Source organism: Arctopsyche grandis, chromosome 2 (genome assembly GCF_051622035.1).
Source record: "Arctopsyche grandis isolate Sample6627 chromosome 2, ASM5162203v2, whole genome shotgun sequence".
Lineage (NCBI taxonomy): Eukaryota > Metazoa > Arthropoda > Insecta > Trichoptera > Hydropsychidae > Arctopsyche > Arctopsyche grandis.
In genome coordinates, this window is record NC_135356.1 from 32,960,344 (window position 1) to 32,981,873 (window position 21,530).

The window sequence follows — 21,530 nt, forward strand, 5'->3', positions numbered from 1 at the left end:
TAGTGTAATTTAAAATTAAGTGAAAACTGTTTGGCAACAGTTCCATAACATTAAATAAATATTGTAACGAACGGATTTACGAGCGCTTGATGCAGAGGGCGTTATACGTCGTTATTCTTCCAAGAGTCGAGTTATGTAGAAACGTGGACTAGCCTTGGGATAGTTATATAGATATGTATATAGTCGGGGAGGTTCCTGACTGCAAGTCGTCTGCGTTGATAACAGCTTCCTCGGGCTCGGGAAGCTGGCTCTGCGGTCGTCTTCTCGTTGAAGCACCGCTGGTCGGGTCACAGCAGCGGGAGGGGGGAGGCAGGAGACAAACTCCGTACTGCCTCGTGTGGACACAAGATGGCGATCTCTGGGCGTCTCTGAAGACGCTCGGCGGAGATGCTGGAGGTAGGTCTTTCCCGGCTGACGGCTGGATGTAGAGAGAAGAGGCTCTGCGGTCCTCTGGTCGGTTCTCTCACGGCTGAGGTTTCTCCGGAAACGGCGTAAGGAATGCAGGGGACGTTGTGCTGGAACTCAGGGGAGGGAGTGATGCTACACTCGACCTCGCATCGGTTCTTCAGCACTGATGGTGATGGATCTCTGGGCCCCGTCTCCCCCTGGAGACGTGCACAGGAGAGATCTTTCTTCGGCGGCGGTTGGCGGGTAAGAGGACTATAAGGCTTTTCCCTGGATGGCCACTCGAAATAAAGGGCGAGTGTTGCCCTATGGGACGATGGGAAAACGTCGCGTTACAATATGTTTGGTAACAGCTCCATAACATATAAAAAAAGGTTACGTAAACGGCTACGAGGAGCGAAAACCACCATAAAATACACTCAATGACTGGGTTATTGTAGTTGAAGCCGGATCATCTTTGCCAGGATGAATGAAAAATATGTTGTGTTTATATGTATACCTATGTATATTTTATTCACCAGAAACGCCATATTATTTATGGGTGAGAGAAAAGAACGCCCCACAAAATAGACAAACAAAGGAGACATACCTATTGTAAGGTCATTCCAAGAAATAAATTTTACCGACTAATCGCTAATAAAATACCTTTGGTATACATTCGCACAAATTACCCAATGGTCAACGGTGAGAATTTGAAATCAAATGAAGGAAAAGAAAGATTTCAGGATGCTCAACACGATGCGCAATGGAAATGGAAATATACATATGTATGTAATGTTTAATTCACAAATAATGCAAAAATTTGAAAATATCTGCATTTTTTGTAAGACCAGTACAATCGTAATTATGGAAACTATAATCAATGACAATATCAGTCTTATGTAGTGTACTCTTACATTGTTTCAATGGACATTATTATCGTAATTATGGAAACATGTTTTCTTTTATTAATTAATATCTTTTTTGATATTTTAATAAATTTAAATCGTAATTATGGAATCAAAAAGCGATATACTAGCCTACAATCTTGACTAACGAGGAAAACATCACGGCAGTCAAAGAAAACATCATGAACGAGCCCCCAAAATACTGGAGTCATGACCATTTTATCATAATAATATAATTTTAATAATAATAATATCATTTAATAAAAATATCATTTTATTAACATTTTTATTAAAATTGATTTTATATATTATAGATGTACAAAATAGATTTTAAAATCATTATACATACATATGTAGTAGATAAGTGACTTGTATTTAATGATATTAAAAACACTCACATGAAAGAGATATCAGGTTTTATTTGGCAGAAGGGGAACGAAAAGGGGCAAATCTCAGGACACGTCAACAATGACTTGCCACTCCTTCTTGAGCGGTGGAAGAAGATGGAAGAAGGGATTTAAATGCTACTCTTTACAATCTAGAGGCTAGCAAAAATAGCGACGTACTTTTAATACCCATGGGGCAAAACAGTCAGAAAGGAGAGCTTTCCGACAAGAACAAAGGCGAAACTGTGGACTGAAGCAGAACAATATTGCAAAGCGGAGCGTGACAACCGAACCAACTATAAATTCAACTATTTCATGAATAAAATTATGAATAATAATAATAATAATAACTCCCAAACAAAAAGGAAAACACTCCCAAGGAGCTGGGAGAAGAGATGGAAGCTGTGGCAAACAGTCACCCGACATCCAAAAATTCGAATAATGTGACTAGGCTATACGAGTGGTGCTGATTATAAGGACCCGATCACAGTTCCATTCGAGTTAGCAGAAATTAATAAAGAAAAATTAGCCACGTGCCGTACACGTTCGTGGATTAGAAACGATAGTAGCTAATAGTAAAGCAGCAACCGGCGAAGAGGTTCCTCAATGTGTCGTAATAACTATTTGACAACAATACTCATTGCAAATTCAGTACTGTGGCCTTTAAAATTTCCTGCTGCCGGTGAAGCAAATATTAAAATTGGTAAACCAACAATTAGGATGTCCAGAAGGACGAATCATATTTACCAATGTAGCAGCGAAAAAATAATATGTGCGACGAGGACTATTAGCTGATGTGTGTTTAGACACTCCCCTTTGCAATGGACATACACTCAACTACGTAGTATGGATGTTCTCTGGACTGGTACTACTGTCGTGTCAAAGATTCCTTAAAAATGACAATGTTCGATAAGATACTGTCGAGAGGATAGAAAAAGTATTTCGAATGCCACAATTTGCAGATATTTTTTGTCTTGCAAAATAACATGCAGGTAATTCTACGCTCAACTTAAGGTACCACTTTTCGAAAATCGCTCACGACGGCAGTTTCGAAATGATGCAATATGTGACGAGCAATCTAGGTAAAAAAAAGTATCCGGTTACAAGCACAAATCAAAGGTGACAACTATATTAAGATATGCAGTGCATTAAAAGTACCAAAGCCCCAATGACACGTTTCAATATCCATTCCATTTTTAATGAGGTGTACGTAAGCGGTCCCAATGCTCCGTTTTGGGATGAGGAGCAACATCGTTTATACAACCAGATAAAAGCCGGAACCGGTATTAACGATACTGGAGATGACGATAGTCCAAGTTGGAAATTGAGCCTACATATATGTACATACATATGTACCTACATACATGTGTACTTTTCGTATATATTTGTAAATTTTTACACACATAAGTGTAAGTTCGATGAACTCAAAACCTAATGCGCCTACTGTATTCGCTACAAAAGGCAAACCGTCGGCAAAGTTATCTGTAAAATCCAATGCAAATACCAAACGAGAACTTCATGGGGGAACATTTTGAAAGCACAACCAAATGTACATCAAGTTCGAAAGCGAATATTCCATTTGCATTCACTTTAAAAAAAAATAAAGTTGTATCTAATTGTAATATTGGTAGTTTTATATATATATATATATATATATATATATATATATAATAATAATTATTCGAATAATAATTAACAAATAGCTATTCTTACTTGTTGAAATTATGATGTATTTTAAATTTTATAAAAACTTCCATAATGCACCCTCGTCAACATCTTTGATTTTGCAAAACCCGTGTTTGTGTGTCAACAGCAACATTTGCTTTTAGCAATTCTAAAACCATGTACATACACATATAGATATGCATACATACATATGTCAAAATACTATCAAATTTTAACATGTGAATTTAGAGATGACTATTCATTTAAGCTGAGTTCCCTCATTTTATTTATCCTCAAGTACGTATGGTCAATAGTTTTAAAGCATGTTTTTTTCGAAGTTTTCGGTGGTTTTAGATAAAAAAAATCCTATAAAGTTCATTAAACGTCTCATAAGTTTTGAATGTGCTCAGATTACTATTCGATTGTGGTCATAGAGTGTTAGAACGAGAGTGCTCACAATATTTGAAATACAAAATGTTGGATGAAATTTTAGTCAAAATATTTTTTAATTGTACTCGAAAAACAATGTTTATATCAATCAAAGTGCCAGGGAGGCGACCTGGCTCAAAAAGAAGTACGACCTGGCCTGCGGCGACCTGGCCCGACCTGGCTCGACTACACCACTGCATATATCAATACGCTCGATTTGCCATGAAATATAAATTTCAATACCTATGTATCTCTCATAGCTAGTATTTTTTTTAACATTCATAAGTCATTTATTTTATTAATATTTTCTTCTTCTTGTTAATGCCTTGTCCGCATCCTGACGTTGGCGACCACCTCGTCGATTATTTGAATATACATATCCGCATCGGTCTTCAGCGGCTCGGAACAGCGCTTCGGCGCTCATATCGGTCCACATGCGCATGTTTCGAAGCCAAGATAACTTTTTCCTGCCAATTCATTTTTTTCCTTCTATTTTCCCCATGGTTTTCAAACGGAGAAATTCGTATTTTGGACCCCGTATCATGTGTCCGAGGTATTCCATATTTCTCCGCTTGATGACAGAAACAAGTTCCCTGCCTCTCCCCATCATGCCGAGGACAGCTTCGTTTGATATTTATTTTATTTATTTATTTTTTATTTTTTTATTTAATTTACACCAAGAAGGCCTAACAGGTAAACCCAATGCGCCTTCCTGGCCAAAGACAATTATATAAACATATATGTACACCATTCATATATACACAAATACTTCCACGTATACACAAATACACATTCATACATACATAAATATAAAAATACACATATATACATATACATACATACACACCTACACATATATATATTCACATATACATACATATACATATACATATACACATACACTTACAATACATACATCCATATACATACAAACATTATACATGCATATACACATAAACACATAAATCATTACAATTAGTTATTGAGTTCAATTGACTCATATTTAATAGTTCTGACATAAAAATTTATTCATTAGGAACAAAATTCAAACTCCTAGGATTAAAATCACCCAAGATCATGACTTTCCTGCCAGCCAAAACATTAAAATTATTTTGCAAATTTGAAAAAAATGAATTTATAATTCGGAGGAGATTCATTCGGAGGAAAATACAGTACACATATTAAAATTAAAAATTCTTTAAGCGAAGTTCAACCCAAATATGTTCACCGATGGTATTGAGCTGATCAAAAAGGCGAACAGATTGAAAACTAGCAGCTCGTACAGTGAGAAGTACTCCCCCGCCTCTGCTGCAACGATCCCTCCGAAAAACTAAATAGCGGTCATCGAAAAGTTCGCCATTTAAGACAGAATCGCAAATCCAAGTTTCAGAAAAAGCAATTAAGTCATGATCTTGAGCAAGAACAGCAGATAAACAAATGTCGGTCTTTGAATTAAGTCCCCTTACATTTTGGTAGTAAACATTTAAGGACTCACAAAAGCGCGCCCGTTCCTTTCGGGTCTTATTAAATTGCGGCCTTTGTCTTCCGAAAAAGCCACCGACGAAACCCGACTCCCCGCGGCCAAAAAGCAGGATCAAAAACCACAGAAAAGTCAGCTGTGCAGACTCCTATTTTGAATGAAGCATAACTGCCCCTAGCTGATAGTGATTGAACTGTGAAGTTCTGATCAATTCGTCCCAACTTCCTACATATATAATCCCTTATTTGAGTTTCTGTAGACTCACGTTTCAGATAGAATAAATGAATAAAACGTTTATCGGAGACAGCTTTTAGATGCTCATCTTCAATACCCGAGCAACGGATTAAATACTGCCTCTGAGACCGTTGAGACTGAATTGGAGACTTAGACTTAGATATCTTTTTGGTCCACGGAATCTTCAGCATACGCCTATAGACCCACATCTCAAAAGCCTCAATTCGGCTGATCATCTTGGTTTTCAGAGTCCACGTCTCACATCCGTGTAGTAATACTGTCCAGACGTAGCTCTTCGCGAATCTCAACCGCGTATGAAGATTGAGATGCTTGTTTGTAAGCGCCGCCTTCATTTTTACAAAGATCTGAAGAATACGGTGGATGCAGAAGCAATTCGAAGCCCAATTCATGCAATTTTGCCATCGTTTGCATTGATTTGTGACACGGTGCATTGTCGATGAAACAGCACAGGACTAACTAAAAATCATATGGATTTAATACTAGTAGCGCCATCTATGTGTCAGCCTACGAACTTTTCAGCCCACCTAATATGTATGTACATAAATGTAGATCAGTGGTTCTCAGGTGAAATTTCACCGTGGCCGCACAGGTGATAATAGTAGTCCCTGGTGGCCGCACCAAATTTAATCAAATAAATTAAAGTTACAAAAAAAAATCAATTTATTCATAAAATAAAAGAAATTTTAACATTTTGGTATCTATTTATTTAATAATAATGCAATGGAAATTGCTCAATACTCCTTTCTTCAATAAGTTTGCGTCTGTCAGCTGATTACTAAATTTGTTTTTAATAAAGTGCATTACACTGAATGATCTTTCGCAATATACGGTAGTGGGAAAAATAGACAATATTAATAATAATAACAATTGTTGCCAAATCTTTATATTATTAAGTACTTGATCGTAATTAATTTCTAATAATGCATATTTTACGTTAGCCCAGTTAATTAATCTCAATACTGAAAATGATTTTAATCTATTTTGTAGTACTAGGAAATTTTCATTTTTCATCATAATAAAAGGGGAAGATACAAAAGAAACAGTTTTAAAAAAATTCAATTCTTCGAACCTTTTATCAAGTTCCAGATTCAGAGATTTAAGACACTCTATTATTTTAAGTTTTAATTTTAATTTTGAAGTTGTTTCTGTCATCCTATCTATGAAATCACTAACAGAAGATAAAATTGAAAAATTGTCATTTTCAACTTCTGTCACAAGGCTTTTCGCTATATTTTTTATTTAGTTTGTCAATGATGAGCATGGTTTCTATTATTGTTAAGTTACTTTTTTGTAGTTGTTTATTAATCAAGCTAATGTGCGGCAAAAAATTCTTTAGGAATAAAATCGACCCTTTTATATAATTACTTTGAAGCTTTTCACTTAAATCTTTATGATTTACGGCCAAAGCAGATATATGTAACATAATCATTTAATTCACAAAGACGTTGAACACTGTTATCAAAACTTAGCCATCTAATATGATTGCAATTGAGCAATATATTGTGTTTTTCACCGTTGATTTCTCATATAGGACTAAACATGTTCGACAATTTACTACTGGTATTAATTGCATTTAATACTTTTCTCACAGTTAACTCCACATCTTCCATGCATTTAATAACAGATTTACGAACTAGCACTTCTTGATGCACAATGCAATGCATACGAAATATTTCGTTTTCACAGTCTTCGTTAAATAAATTTCATACAGCCCTATTGTGACTCGAATGACCTCACTCCCATGTGTGCAAGTCAGTTTCTTATAGTTCTGCATACTATTGAGAACACACTACGGATCATATTCGCGTGGAAGAATTAATTTGGAAGAAGAATTTTTTATCAGATGCACAGGATTGGTCCATTATGTCGACAGGGGTCGGCAACCTTTTGAGTCGGAAGAGCCAAAAATTACAATTTACAAAATTTCAAAGTTTTTGAAGAGCCACAAAATTTTTTCTTGCCAACAATAAATAGTACTGCATAAATAAAGTTTTTTAATAAAAAAAACTAATCTATTTATTCATACATATGTAAGTAGTGTTTTCACAACAAATTAGATAATATATATATACATATATGGCATTATTAAATAATTACTTATTATTTAAGTAAAAAATTGAAACAATTAAACATTTACTTACAACACTAACTTGTACTTCAATAGCACACAATTGAGCAAACAAACGTAAGAATTTCGTGGTTTATTTTGCTCTGAAGAATCGTTGTTGCCCCTTTATTTTTTCCTGTCATACTTCTGGCTCCATCAGTTGCTATTGAAACGATTTTATTTAAATCGATCTTATTGCCTTCAAGGCATTTTTGCACGGCATTCGCTATATCTTCCCCTCTAGTTTGTCCCGAGAGCGGTAACAATCCTAGAAGTTCTTCTTTTGGACCTTGGGATGACATATACCTGACAAAAAGGGCAACTTGTGCCGTGTCTTTTATGTCGCAAGACACATCTATAGCAAGTGATAAGACAGAAGAAAGTTGAATATCTTTCACCTGCAAATATGTTACATTTGAAGACATTTTAGCTATTCTATCTTGTACTGTTTTAGCGGATAGTGGCAAATCTTTGATTTTTTTCAAGATTTCTGATTTCTTCGCCGGCTGGATATTTACTAGCAAACTCAGTATGGTGTTAGTGAAGTGTCTCTCTAAATTTGATTTCTTATTGTGTGCGAGTTTTTTTTGGCAAATGAGACAAGTCGGAAGGCCATCTGAGTTGCATATGAAAGCGAACGACTCCATCCAATCCCGATTGAATTCTCGATGCTCTTCTTCAGTTCTTCTCTATTTTTTTTGAAGATGCCATGCTTGCGGTGAAGCTGTAATAAAGAATTTTTAAAATTATTATTTAGGTATCCAAAACAGCATATGACAAGTTTTGCAATTATTTACTTTGCTTGATCAAGTTTTTCTTGCAAGGACTGTTTAATTTCTAGTTCAACTTTCTCTATGTCATTGTCTATTATTTCTATATCGGGCTCTGAAGTATTTGGACATACTTACAACCATGTTTATTATTGATGATTTATTCTTCGCTGTATCGAAGAACTGGACATATAAATATTGTAATAAAACGTACTTACATAAAAATAGATAATCTTCGTACAATTAACAGAAACAACAGCGTCTTAGCACAACACACACACCGCGTAACGAGATCTAAGTACTTGAAAATCCAAAGTACGACTGAGAAAATCATATTCGATTCTAAATAGCACAGGTCTCATAAAAAGAAAAAAATGTCAATATATGCTTCGAATATCATTGCAGCTGAGGACAAAATCTGCAACACGATTCAGGCCGTGCGTACCATTTCGTGGAAGCGGCGAGCGAATGACGAAACTGCGAGCTGGGGTGAACGCTTCACTGCAAACAAATAAATTATGACCGTATTGTTCTTTGTGGAATTCGAGAGCTTCCGACGGACTGACGTCAGTGACGACGCGTGTCACGGGGGAGGGGTGCGGTGAAAAGCGACTACAAGTGACTCGGTGTGATAGAATCGGTGCCTAATCCTCGTTAATCAATTCAGAACGAATTTAAATATTTTTTTTTTTTTGATAAAATAAATAATGTTTGCGTATGGAACTAAAGAGCCGCAGCTTCACATCCAAAGAGCCGCAGGTTGCCGACCCCTGGTCTAGTCCGTATCTCATTGGACCGGAAGCGGAGCGGTCAGAAAGACACACGGTATTCGCAAAGTTTTAGTTAAATTATGTCGAAATGCAGTAAATTCGGACGAGGATTAGTGTTATCGGGGCAAACCAAATAAGTGATTTTAAATGTACATACATACATATATCTATGCATATTTGGAAAATATACAGGAAACCACAAATTCGGTAATTATTTTCAAAATATTTTATTAGCCCTTTGAATGCAAACCAACGCAGATCGGCGTTTTGCCAACAAGTCCCTGTCGAAAATTCAAAAAAAGTTTACTTTTTTCTGATCTAAGAAATTTTTGTTGATTTGTTAAATGGTTTATCGTTTCTGACATAAGTTAGAATTCAAATTTGGGCCAAACTAGACGGCAAACTAGAATACAAACTTTAATAAGCAATTATCATCAATATTAGAATCGATCACATGGTACTCGATAGCTCTCGACGAAAGTGATGATCGAAAAGATACCCCACAGTTATTAATTTTCATACGCGGATGTAACTCTAAATTTGAAATTATTGAAGAGCTGTTGTCATTGGAATCACTTAAAGATCAAACAACGGGAGCTGATATTTTTTAAAAAGTTGTTAATTGCTTAAAAAAAATAACAACTGACAGAACACCAAGTTTGACGGGTAAAAATATTGGACCATTAAAGAAAATCCGGGATAAATTTTCCAAAAAGTGTCCCGATTACAATTTAATTATAATTCATTGTATTATACATCAACAAGTATTGTGCAAAAATGTGTTAAAAGTTGAACATTTGACATCTTGTATTATTAAACTTGTAAATTTAATACGATCGAGTGGCTTGAAATACAGACAATTGATTGCTATCCTTATTTCTTATCCTTTAAGTTTGTAATTTCAATAATTTCAATAATTATCACGTTTAGTTTCCGAAACCGTAAGCATCTGTATTTCCTGTCGTGATGTTTCTAAATATGTCATGGATTGTGAAGAAGGCATCGCAACACTTGCAGGTGGAGTTGCAATGATTTTTCGGGGAACATTCCTCGGAACATACCTATAAATATAAAATGATTATTTATTTGAAAATTTTGAGCTCTTCTTATTTATTATATAAATATTATATTATATAATATTTACAGTGAATTGTTTGGACCATGCTGAAATCTCGAATGGTTCATCGTTAGAACAGGGCCAAGTAGGTTGAATGTGTTGTCCAACTAAAAACATATGTACATACAATCTATGTAAGAATTCTGAAAACAGTTTTTCATATTCTATAAATACACATTTTATTGACATAATAACAAGTACATATTAATATATGTATATGTAGATACTAAATTGATGAAATTATACGTAAACGTATAATTTTTAGGATTAAACAGATTTACTAAATCCATGGAGGATTCGTAGAATGTTAATATGTAATTCCAAGAAGTACACCTGTGCATACTTACATATACATACATATGTCGCCATGTAAGAGATCGATATCAATTCAATGGGGGGGAGGAGGGGTATTACACTGCTGATACTTATACATACATACTACAATATAATATTCAAATTTCTTATTTACTGATTGCGTTCATTTAACTGACCAGCTCTGTTGAAATTGTGAAATCCGTCAGTCATGATAAAATCACGATCTATGCACTTCCCGTCTGAAATAATAACAATATCGAAGGTTATTTATGTAAGTATGTAAGGCTCCCTCTTGGGACCTCTATTATTCAATATCTTCATCTTCGATATTGAAAAATGTTTTCAGAATTCAAGTGTACTATTATTTGCTGATGATATGAAGATTTTCAAGAGAATAGACAACCGAAATGATGCTTTGGCCCTACAAGATGATTTGTTCAGGCTAGAGGCTTATTGCAGCATAAATAAGTTGGAAATTAATGTAGCAAAATGCTCCTGCATAACCTTTACCAGAAAACTATGTCCAGTTGACTTTCCTCATTCAATCAACGGACATAGACTCACAAGGGTATCGGAAATTAGGGATTTGGGAGTCTTTTTAAACTCTGATCTATCCTTTGGTAAACATATTGACAATGTTGTAGCTCGAGCGTCGAAGGCCCTCGGGTTCGTCATCCGGTCCTCCAAATGCTTTACTTCTATTAAATCATACAAAATACTATATTGTGCATACGTAAGAAGTATTGTTGAGTTTGCATCCCAAGTTTGGAACCCAGAGTACTCTGGTGCAAGAGACAGATTGGAGCGCATTCAGAAGAGATTCTTGATGTACATCAGTAGCCGTTTTGGACTATCCTATACTTCCTATGAAGATGCTTGTAGGTGTCAGCATCTACTTCCACTTGTCAAAAGAAGGGAGATAGCTGACATCTCAACAATTTTGAACATCCTTAACGGCTCAATCGACTGTCCTCAATTATTGAGCAGACTATCATTGCGTGTGCCAAATAGAATGACTAGATGTAATGAGCTCCTTTACATACCTAATACTTTTTCTAATTATGGAAGAAGCTCATTCATCTGGCGTGTAAGCTCCACCGTCAACACACTAACTTCTGCAATTTCTATGTTTGACTTATTTAATATTAATGCTATACAAGATAGAGTGATTATTGCAAACTTGTTTTTCGATGATTAATTTTATTGAAAATTTACGATTGTGATTATGAATTTTTATTTTGATGTATTTATTTTGTCTTTTTGTTTTTTGTTATAAATTATATTATTTTTATTATTTCATAATTTTTATCATATTATTATTCTTATTATTTTGATATTTTTATTATACTGTTATATATATTTTTTTCTTTTTTATTTTTCTCTAACTATCTTACTCTATTATCATTTTTGTTTCTTATTTTAAATGTTTAAGCTTTTCTTTTTTTACCTATATGTGAAAATTATTAATGGTTTACTTAACATAATTATGTTTTTTTACTATCAATCTATGTAACTTAATAAACTGTAAGTTTTCCAAATAAATAAATAAATAAATGTAAGGTTTGTAAGGTGGTAGAATCCGTGACATTAAATTTGATAAATTAATAACAAATGCATATTCACATAAATTTAAATAAAATAAAACTGTTCAAATAAACTTAATAAAATGTTTACTATTAGATAAGCCATGTTTAAAGCATTTATTACGTCCGTGAAATGTTTGGTTAATCTTATGTGATGTCTATGGGAAACTTTACATTGTCATTTATCGCAGAATCAAACATTCATCAGGACTTTTACATACATATGTATATGTAAGTTAAGGTAACTATTAAGCATGGTTAATCTAAAAATAATGTACATATTGTGATAAATATGAAAATAAGAATCTCAGCATTACATTAAATGATAAGTATGTACCATAAGAAAGTTTGTACGAAAATCTTGTACATATATTGTGTTCTTCGTCTGTTCAAAGGGTTTCTAAACAAAATACCTACAAATTAATCAAATTGATGTGTTTGTTAATTTTTATCGTGTGAAAATAATTTATACCCGCAATAAAGCACATTGGTAATAATTAGTCACCGGACCCAGAAGGTGCCGCGTATTGTTCAAAGGTTGTAAATGCATTGTTAAAGGTTTGCCGAACCTTTTTTTACAAAGGATTTACAAAATGGAACAATGGATAGCACTGTGACTATCCTACCTCTAGTAATAATACGATAATACGAATTCCATATCCAGTTCCTAAATAGCAACTGGATATGGAAACATCGGTAGTAGATATCGTGCGTGTGGATGGTTCCATGAAAGCGTTCCCTCTAAGGTGTGCGCGCGTGTGAGACACCTTAGAGCTTGGACGGAACGTTGGCGTCAAGATGTTGCATAAGTCCCCCCCCCCTCCCCCCTTCTTCGCCGAGCTCGGCCGAGAGCCGAACGCCGTTAGCCGAGTGCGCCCGACTTCAGCCGAGGCCGCGCTCGGCTAACACTTTTACCAACACATGTACACATTGTAAGCGTGGCCGCTCGCCGTAGCAGTGGACAAAAAAATTCACCCAATCTATGTAGTCTAAATATTTATCAAATATGTATATCCATATGGTGTTTGGAAAGTTGTGCATATTTAAATTCAATTCGACTATAACTAACAAAAATATATTCGACATAATTTTCATTTACGATATTTTCATTTAATCAGTGTGATATTTTGAAACTTATAATGTACTATATACTAACTATGTATGTAGTAGCACTCGAAAAAGAGTGAACTCGGGCCCTGAAACTTTTTTCCGCCTCCCCCCCTCTCGTCAGCCCTTAGTAGATATGGGCAAAAATGGCAATTTTGAACGAACCGAACGAATTTTTATTCCCGGAAACAGTGGCGGACTGGGACTGAAACCAGTGCTTGCCAGGAGTCAGAGGGGGCTCCCACCCAGGGCTAAAAAAAAATGTCTTCCCCCCCATATAACAAAATTTTCTTCTTTCCATCACGCTAAAAATCAAGGGTAAAAAATAAATAGAATTTTCAAAAATGCACGAATCAAAATTTAAAAGTGCAATTATAATCAAATGTTATTTTGGAAGTATGAAATAAATTTAAATCGCTGGTTGATGATGAATCGTCCTATAAAAAAAACTTTTTAAGTGAATCTGCGTGACATCATTTGTTTCAAATAACACGCGTGTTTATGGTTGCAATCAATCGGTGGGTCTCATAATCATATAAAAAAAATAATTTAATTTTTAAATTAATATTTTTCAAGCACGGATTATCCGCACCCGGATGATTGAGAGTATACTGTATATGTAAATTTATTGAATTGTAACGATGAAAAAAATGGTCACACATACATTGTATGCTAATGGAGAGGGCGGCAAACAGTTTCGCGACGAATCGCAAAGCAACGCAATGCAAGGGGACGTCGAGCCGCCATTTTGGTGCTGATGGAACGACTATTAACTCGGATCGTGATTCTAGTATTGATCATCATGATTAGAGGTAGGACCGGAAGCGTGCCGTTCATTTTTTTGGACTCTTAATTTCTAAATAGACCCAAAATGCCCTGATTCCTGGAAAAAGCTGACACTATCACTGATACACGGATCGCGTGATAATATTGATAGCGAGACGGCCCAACGTGAACATTCGTCCAAAGAGGCTGCGAAACACGCAAATGACACGGAAAGGCCGCACCGCACGGCTCAATCGAAAAAGACGAGACGCGATTCCAAGGTCGGTTCATACATATGTTCATACATGTTCATACAGGCAAGCCGACGAATGCAACAGTGTTCCCGAGCTCGCAAGATTCGCATTAGGCTCGATATTTTTCTTGTGCTGCACAAACCATAGTACATATATGGTCATTACCATTACGTATATGGTCGTACTTAAAACGAAGTGACCGCGCGACAGAAAATGGCACGCGCGTCCACGGCCTTGGCCATCGTTTGCGCAAAGAACGAAAGCGCGTCGATATTGCCGAACGAAACGGCTACCGATGCGGGAAAGCCGGAAAAATGAAGAATGGCGTCGCGGAATCGGAATCGGCCTGCAATGAATGGCGCAACCAACTGATTGAAAGGGCTAATTAGCTACAATAAGAACGTACCTGTGGGCGAGTGGGGCAGCTCAGCGTCGTATATTCACCGCTACTGACCGTGCCGTGCGATTTCCAACCGAATTTGGTGTTCGGCCACCTCACAGACTACATGTCGTCTCTCTTGCACCTTACATATTACGCGATACAACCATATACATAACGAAAGCATTTAAATTGCAATTACCGCTTGAGTTAGTACGTTTAGATAAAAAAAAATTCGGGTGTGACCAACCCATGACTTTATCTATATATTTGAGGACATATAAGAAGGTTACAAAACAAAATTCGATATTGAACTGATGACTATGATAGCGATACAAATTGAGCGCAAATGTATGGAAACTTCCACAAAACTACTTCCGGTTGTCAGATTTTGTTCAAATTTTTTTTATTACTAAAAATCACTATCAGTATTATACTCATTAAATATCAAGAAAATAAAAATAATTTTACAGGTCAAAATAAAATAATGAAATATTGTTTTAAAAGAAAAAAAAATACTGATTCCGGTCTACAAATTCTGACCAAAACCCTACCAGCTCAAAGTTAGTACATAAAGGATAGAAATATAAATTTTCAGCTTAATACGTTCAGGGGTGTGGACAGAGTAGTGGGCACAACATTTTTCACCTTTCTACGAGGAAAAAAATCCCACTTACGGTTTATAAAATTTAATAATTTTTTTTTTATTTTCATCACATTGAATTTTCTTTGTGACGAACACACATGTTTAACACTTTGCACTCTTAATGGAATTTCTCTTCACCACTAGTCTACTCTGGGATGGAATTTTTTTTTTTTTTTTTTTTTTTAATTTTAGTTGTTCATATTATTAATTTATGTCGAATATCAAATTGGTGACTTCATTTTATCCAAAAATAGGCAATTTTTTTTTTAGATAAAAACTAAATATTATGCTCAGTTATTTTGGGACTATCTGTTTGTCTCTAATTGTAACCATAATAACATGATGTTTATTTGGGATTACATTTTTCGAATATAGTCACTAAATTCAATTATTTCAAACCAACATAATTACCAAATCGAACTAAATTATGAGTTTTACATTTCTTGTATTATTTATGACAGTAGTTTTGTATAATAAATGAGTTTTATTACTAGAAACTTTTAAAATATGCCTGTAGAAATATTTTTATACCTACCCTATAGTTCGTTAGCCAGTTTGGGTCCAAGGATGCAGAGCCATTGTCTGTTTACTCATTGTATTTTAATGCGTACCCACCCTCATAAAGTGTCTATTGGTTAGTTTTTTAACTGTTAGTTAAAATCACATTTTCTATTCGTTACTTACTTGTAGAAGACATCGAAAAAAAAAGTGGAGTCGAAAAAAATAGTGGAAGAAAATTCGAACGAAAAAAAAATCGAAGTCTGATTCGGTTAGTGGTTTGGGAGATAATTGAATTCAAAAACTTAAAAAAAAGAGGACACCTATAAGGGGAGGTACCATTCCTGGTCAACATAAAAATTTTATGGTAAAATTTTACGTCGTGTCGATAAGAATTTCAGTAACCGATACTAAGTTTCAGTTCGATAAGACTAACGTTGTTAAAATATCCCCAAAATACACACACACACACACACACTTCTTCTAGATCATGAAAACGTGATCAGTGATCGATTCTCAGTTCGAATCAATCAAAATCTCGAATTCGAATTTTCGAATGATCACAAAACTGCGTCTATTGTTACTACGTACATAAATAAAGTAAAAATATATTGAGATAGAAAACCAATCCTTATAAACGTGGTGAAATAAAAAAAAATTGCCAAATAAATGAAAAATAGGACGGAAAAAAAAATCCGTAAAAAAAATATATTTACGACTTTTAAAATTCGCTAGACAATTAATTTGAAGTATTTTAAAGCAATGAAATATAACAATTAATAGGAAAAATATCTGACTATTGATTGAATATTTGAGTTTTATGACCGCAAAAGCCAAAAAACTGTAAAAATCGCGGATTTTTTTAAACGCTCATATCTCGTAAACGGTGGGTGACCACCAACAAAAATCTCAATGGGGTGGGTGTATGTCCCTTTCGCTTCTTCAGTTGTATGAAGTGTCTTCGTACGGAGTTTTGCGCTGTACATAATCAGTAAATTCAAATAGACCGTAGTGCTTATTTTGAATGAAACATAACACCGATTATTTTATTTGATTGCGATGTGTTGATTGTGCACAGCAAATATCTACATACATATATAATATGATACGTACATGACAGGTATTTTTGCGTGTTCGTACACGTAAAAGGCCATTTGAGACATATGTACATGCATATGTACGTAGGTATGTACCAACGGCTAGGCATGTTTCGTGTACGGGCATGTCGATTAGTGGGGTTGGCGTGTGCGTCGAAATTAGCTGCGTCGTTCGCATATTCGACCAATCGCTATCGCCGTGGGTGAACCCCCACTCCCAGCCATTACATCGGAAGCGCTGCTCGCAGTCGGCAGAAGTGGTGCGCCCATCGCGGTGAGTGCACGTCGCTGGGCTCTCGGCTCTGAGTTCGTGCCAATGCGGACCGCAATGTTCGCCGCCATTTTCCGGCAGAAGTGCAGCGGCCATCGCGGCGGGTGCGCGTCGCTGAGCTCTGAGCTGCCGCTACCCGCCCCCCCCCCACCACCACCCCCAACCCCCCGCAGGTACGCTATTATTGTAGCTTTATTGTTGCCCTTTCGATCGTTGGTCGCGTTTGCCGTGGGGTGGGGTTGATTGCTTTCGTCGATCGATTGCACAAGTGCTGGCCGAGGCGTCTGCGACCAAATAATCACAGCCACCGCGACCTTGGAATCGCGTCTCGTCATCCCCCTCGACTGTGGCGTCGTTTCCTTTCCGTTTCTCTCTCTCTCTCTCTCTATCAATATTACCACGCGATCCGCGCATCACTGATCCGGCTAGTGGCAGAATCGCATTTTACATTTTGTGCTAATGCAGATCGCAATGTTCGCCGCCATTTTCCGGCAGAAGTGGTACGGCCATCGCGGTGAGTGCACAACGCTGAGCCCTGAGCTGCCCCTCCCCGCCCCTCCCCTCCCCCAACGCTATTATTGTAGCTTTATTGGCTACGTTCACACTACCGATATCTACACCCGACATTTTCGAATTTTCAATATCCAGTTCCTATATTGCAACCTGTGGTTGCTATTTAGGAACTGGTTATGGAAAATATCGGTAGTGTGGACGTAGCCAATGTTGCCGCGTTTCAATCGGTTGGTCGCGTTTGCCGTGGGGTGGGGTTGATTGCTTTCGTCGATCGATTGCACAAGTGCTCGTCGATTGATTGCACATTTGCCACCAAACAATCAGAGCCACCGCGACCTTGGAATCGCGTCTCGTCATCCCCCTCGACTGTGGCGTCGTTTCCTTTCCGTGTCGTTTGCGCGCTTCGACGAATGCCTCGAAATATACTATATATAAAAACGGACTGTCGCTAAATATATTTGTATATTTGTATGTATATTTGTATGTATATTTGTATGTATATTTGTATATATGTGACGGACGATCAACCGTCAACCAGTATGGGGAACAAAAATTTTTTTTTTTCATTTTTTTCATTTTTTTCATTTTTTTCATTTTTTTCATTTTTTCATATTTTTCATATTTTTCATATTTTTCAGTTTTTTCATATTTTTCAGGTTTTTTCAGTTTTTTTAATTTTTTTCATAATTTTCATTTTTTTCATAATTTTCATTTTTTTCATTTTTTCAGTTTTTTCATTTTTTTCATTTTTTCAGTTTTTTCATTTTTTTCATTTTTTTCATTTTTTCAGTTTTTTCATTTTTTTCATTTTTTTCAGTTTTTTAATTTTTTTCAATTTTTCAGTTTTTTAATTTTTTTAATTTTTTCAGTTTTTTCATTTTTTTCATTTTTTCAGTTTTTTCATTTTTTTCATTTTTTTCATTTTTTCAGTTTTTTCATTTTTTTCATTGCCGGGGGCGCTGGCGGCGCCGAAGGCGTCAGCGGCGCTGGGGGCGAAGCCCCCGGGGTGCCGAAGGCATCGGGGCGCTGGGGGCGCCGGTGGCGTCGGCGGCGCTGGGGGCGAAGCCCCCGGGATGCCGAAGGCATCGGGGACGCTGGGGGCGAAGCCCCCGGGGTGCCGAAGGCATCGGGGGGGCTGGGGGCGCCGGAGGCGTCGGCGGCGCTGGGATCGGATGGTCTTTTCCGCTTATTTTGAAGCCTGCCTCTGTCATTGTTTTGCGGAATAATGTAGTGTTTTCTCTCAACTTTTGACACAATCCAGGCGAACTTTCAAATACCTTTAATTTAAAATGGTTGAATATATAGTATGTATAATTTAGTGATTGTGATCTCAATTACTTTCTCTTTTATGGAAAAAACTAAAATATTTTTTGTACTTTGATTGCACTTCCAACCACAGAGGGGGGAAGAGAGTTCGAAAACAAATATGGCCTGGACACTTGTCTCAACAGATCAATCAGTGGTTTTGTTCCAGTAGTATAACCTCCCATTGCCCCACCTAGTGCTTTTCCTAATGTAGAATTTATAATATCAATTTTTCCCATTACATTCATGTATTCTTCGGTTCCTCTGCAATCAAAATAAATTATGTAAGTGTTTATAGTACCTAATATTTACATATACCATAGTGGTCAATGAAACAATGAAAGTATTGATATTAAATAACATGAAAATATTGATATTTCCACCTTGAAAATATCAATATTTTCATGTTTTAAGATATATAGGTACATACATATGTATGTATGTATATTTTTGTTTATTTTTGTAACTTTCAATTCGTGCATCAATTTCTTTCCGAAACCAGTCGATTCAATATCTTTAACTTTATTTTTATTCGAGTTTCAATTCCTTTTCGAAACCACCCGTTGAAATCAACGGGCCCAACACTAGTAATATATATAAAAACGGACTGTCGCTAAATATATATATTTGTATATTGGACGATCAACCGTCAACCAGTATGGGGAACAAAAATTTTTTTTTTCATTTTTTTCAGTTTTTTCAGCTTTTTTCATATTTCTCATTTTTTCAGCTTTTTTCATATTTTTCAGTTTTTTTCATATTTCTCATTTTTTTCATATTTTTCATTTTTCTCATTTTTTTCATTTTTTTCCCGCTTTTTTCATATTTTTCCCGCTTTTTTCATATTTTTCATTTTTTTCATATTTTTCATTTTTTTCAGTTTTTTTCATATTTATCATATTTTTGTGCTACGGGCGCCAGAGGCGTGATTGATGTATTTTTATTAAATTCACTGTAGTCATATGTATCTCATTTTAAACATTTGGCATCTGCGAGGCGCCGCACCCATTCACGTGTGGTCTATTTTATTTCCAAAGTTTTTGTGCAATTAATTTGTACAATGAAATGTACAGTTACCTGCATATTAGTAAATCGATTCGTATGTCGTGAGACGCCAATACGACCAATTATATTACTATTACTTTATATAAATCTACTGTGTGAATCCACATAGTGGGAACAGCTCATTATAAAAGTAATATTGAAACGAGTCATTGGGTCTTTGGTACTTTTAATGTACTACATATCTTAATATGGTTGTCACCTTTCATTCGCGCTTGAAACCAGATACTTTTTCACCTAGATTGCTCGTCAAATATTGCATCATTTCGAAACTGCCATTGTCAGCGATTTTGGAAAATGTTACTTTGCAAGACAAAAAATTTCTGCAAATTGTGGCATTCGAAATACTTTTTCTATCCTCTCGACAGTATCTTATCGCGCATTGTCTTTTTTAAGGAATTTTTAAGGAATTAGAGACCATCCATACTACGTGGTTGTGGGTATATCCATTACAAAGAGGAGTGTCTAAACACACATCAGCTAATTGTCCTCGTCACACATGTTATTTTTTCGCTACTACATTGGAAAATATGATTCGTCCTCCTGGACGTCCTAATTGTTGGGCTACCAATTTTAATATTTGCTTCACCGGCAGCAGGAAATTTTAAAAGCCACAGACACACAACTACGGAATATTTTTCAAAATGTTCTCCCACATACTCGGCGTTATTGGCTCTATCTTATAAAGCTGATTAAACTTACAAGAAACTATGGCATCATTTGGCAATGAGTATTGTTGTCGAGTAGCTATTACGATACTTTGAGGAGCCTCTTCACCGGTTGCTATTTACATAGGTCTGAAGCTTTTCCAACCCATGCCTCACATGTAGAGGTAGGATAGTCACAGTGCTATCCATTGTTCGGCAAACCTTTAACAATGCATTTACAACCTTTGAACAATACACGGCCCCCTCAGGCTCCGGTGACTACTCATATGGTTCTCTGACAGTTCTTTAGAAAGAAGTATCGTCCTGGCTATAGACATAGAATAACTATATGTTATTCTATATGTATGGTCCTGGCACTTTCTACGATGGTTCGGTAGTCCTGGCACTTGTAGGAAAGCTCTCCTTTCTAAATGTTTTGCCCTATGGGTATTAAAAGTACGTCGCTATTTTTGCTAGCCTCTGGTTTGTAGGGAGTAGCATTTAAATCCCAAAGTGATGGAGTTGCGGTGGCCACCTTTATTACTTTAATTACTTTTTATTTGTTCTCTATCGACACCAGTCTTCCATCTTTTTTGTGATAATAATGTATCATTAATAGTCTAGGTAAATTTTTTTGCCGCCACATTTTCATGTCTAATCGAATCGACGGCACGATGGACGACCTTCAAATCACTAACGTATCTTTTTCCAATAAATTTAGAACGAGAACGCGTTGAATCATTCATCGAGAGATGTCAATCGTGTCCATGTACCTAATTAGTACATAATTTTATTTTTTTTTATCTTAAAAAAATTT

At 35.9% G+C, this 21,530-nt stretch overlaps 1 protein-coding gene and 1 long non-coding RNA gene across 2 annotated transcripts in view; both read right to left on the reverse strand.

Moving 5' to 3' along the window:
- The window catches only part of LOC143921219 (uncharacterized), a 542,666-nt gene that overhangs the window by 381,175 nt on the left and 139,961 nt on the right, over nt 1-21,530 (reverse strand). The gene's annotated exons all lie outside the window — the stretch shown is intronic.
- LOC143922376 (general transcription factor II-I repeat domain-containing protein 2-like) lies at nt 7,347-8,261 on the reverse strand. Its single transcript, XM_077445601.1, has 3 exons — nt 7,760-8,261; nt 7,658-7,662; nt 7,347-7,391 (listed from the first exon to the last, which is right to left on the reverse strand). Exons 1-3 carry the CDS (start codon nt 8,259-8,261, stop codon nt 7,347-7,349), a joined length of 552 nt encoding a protein of 183 aa, XP_077301727.1.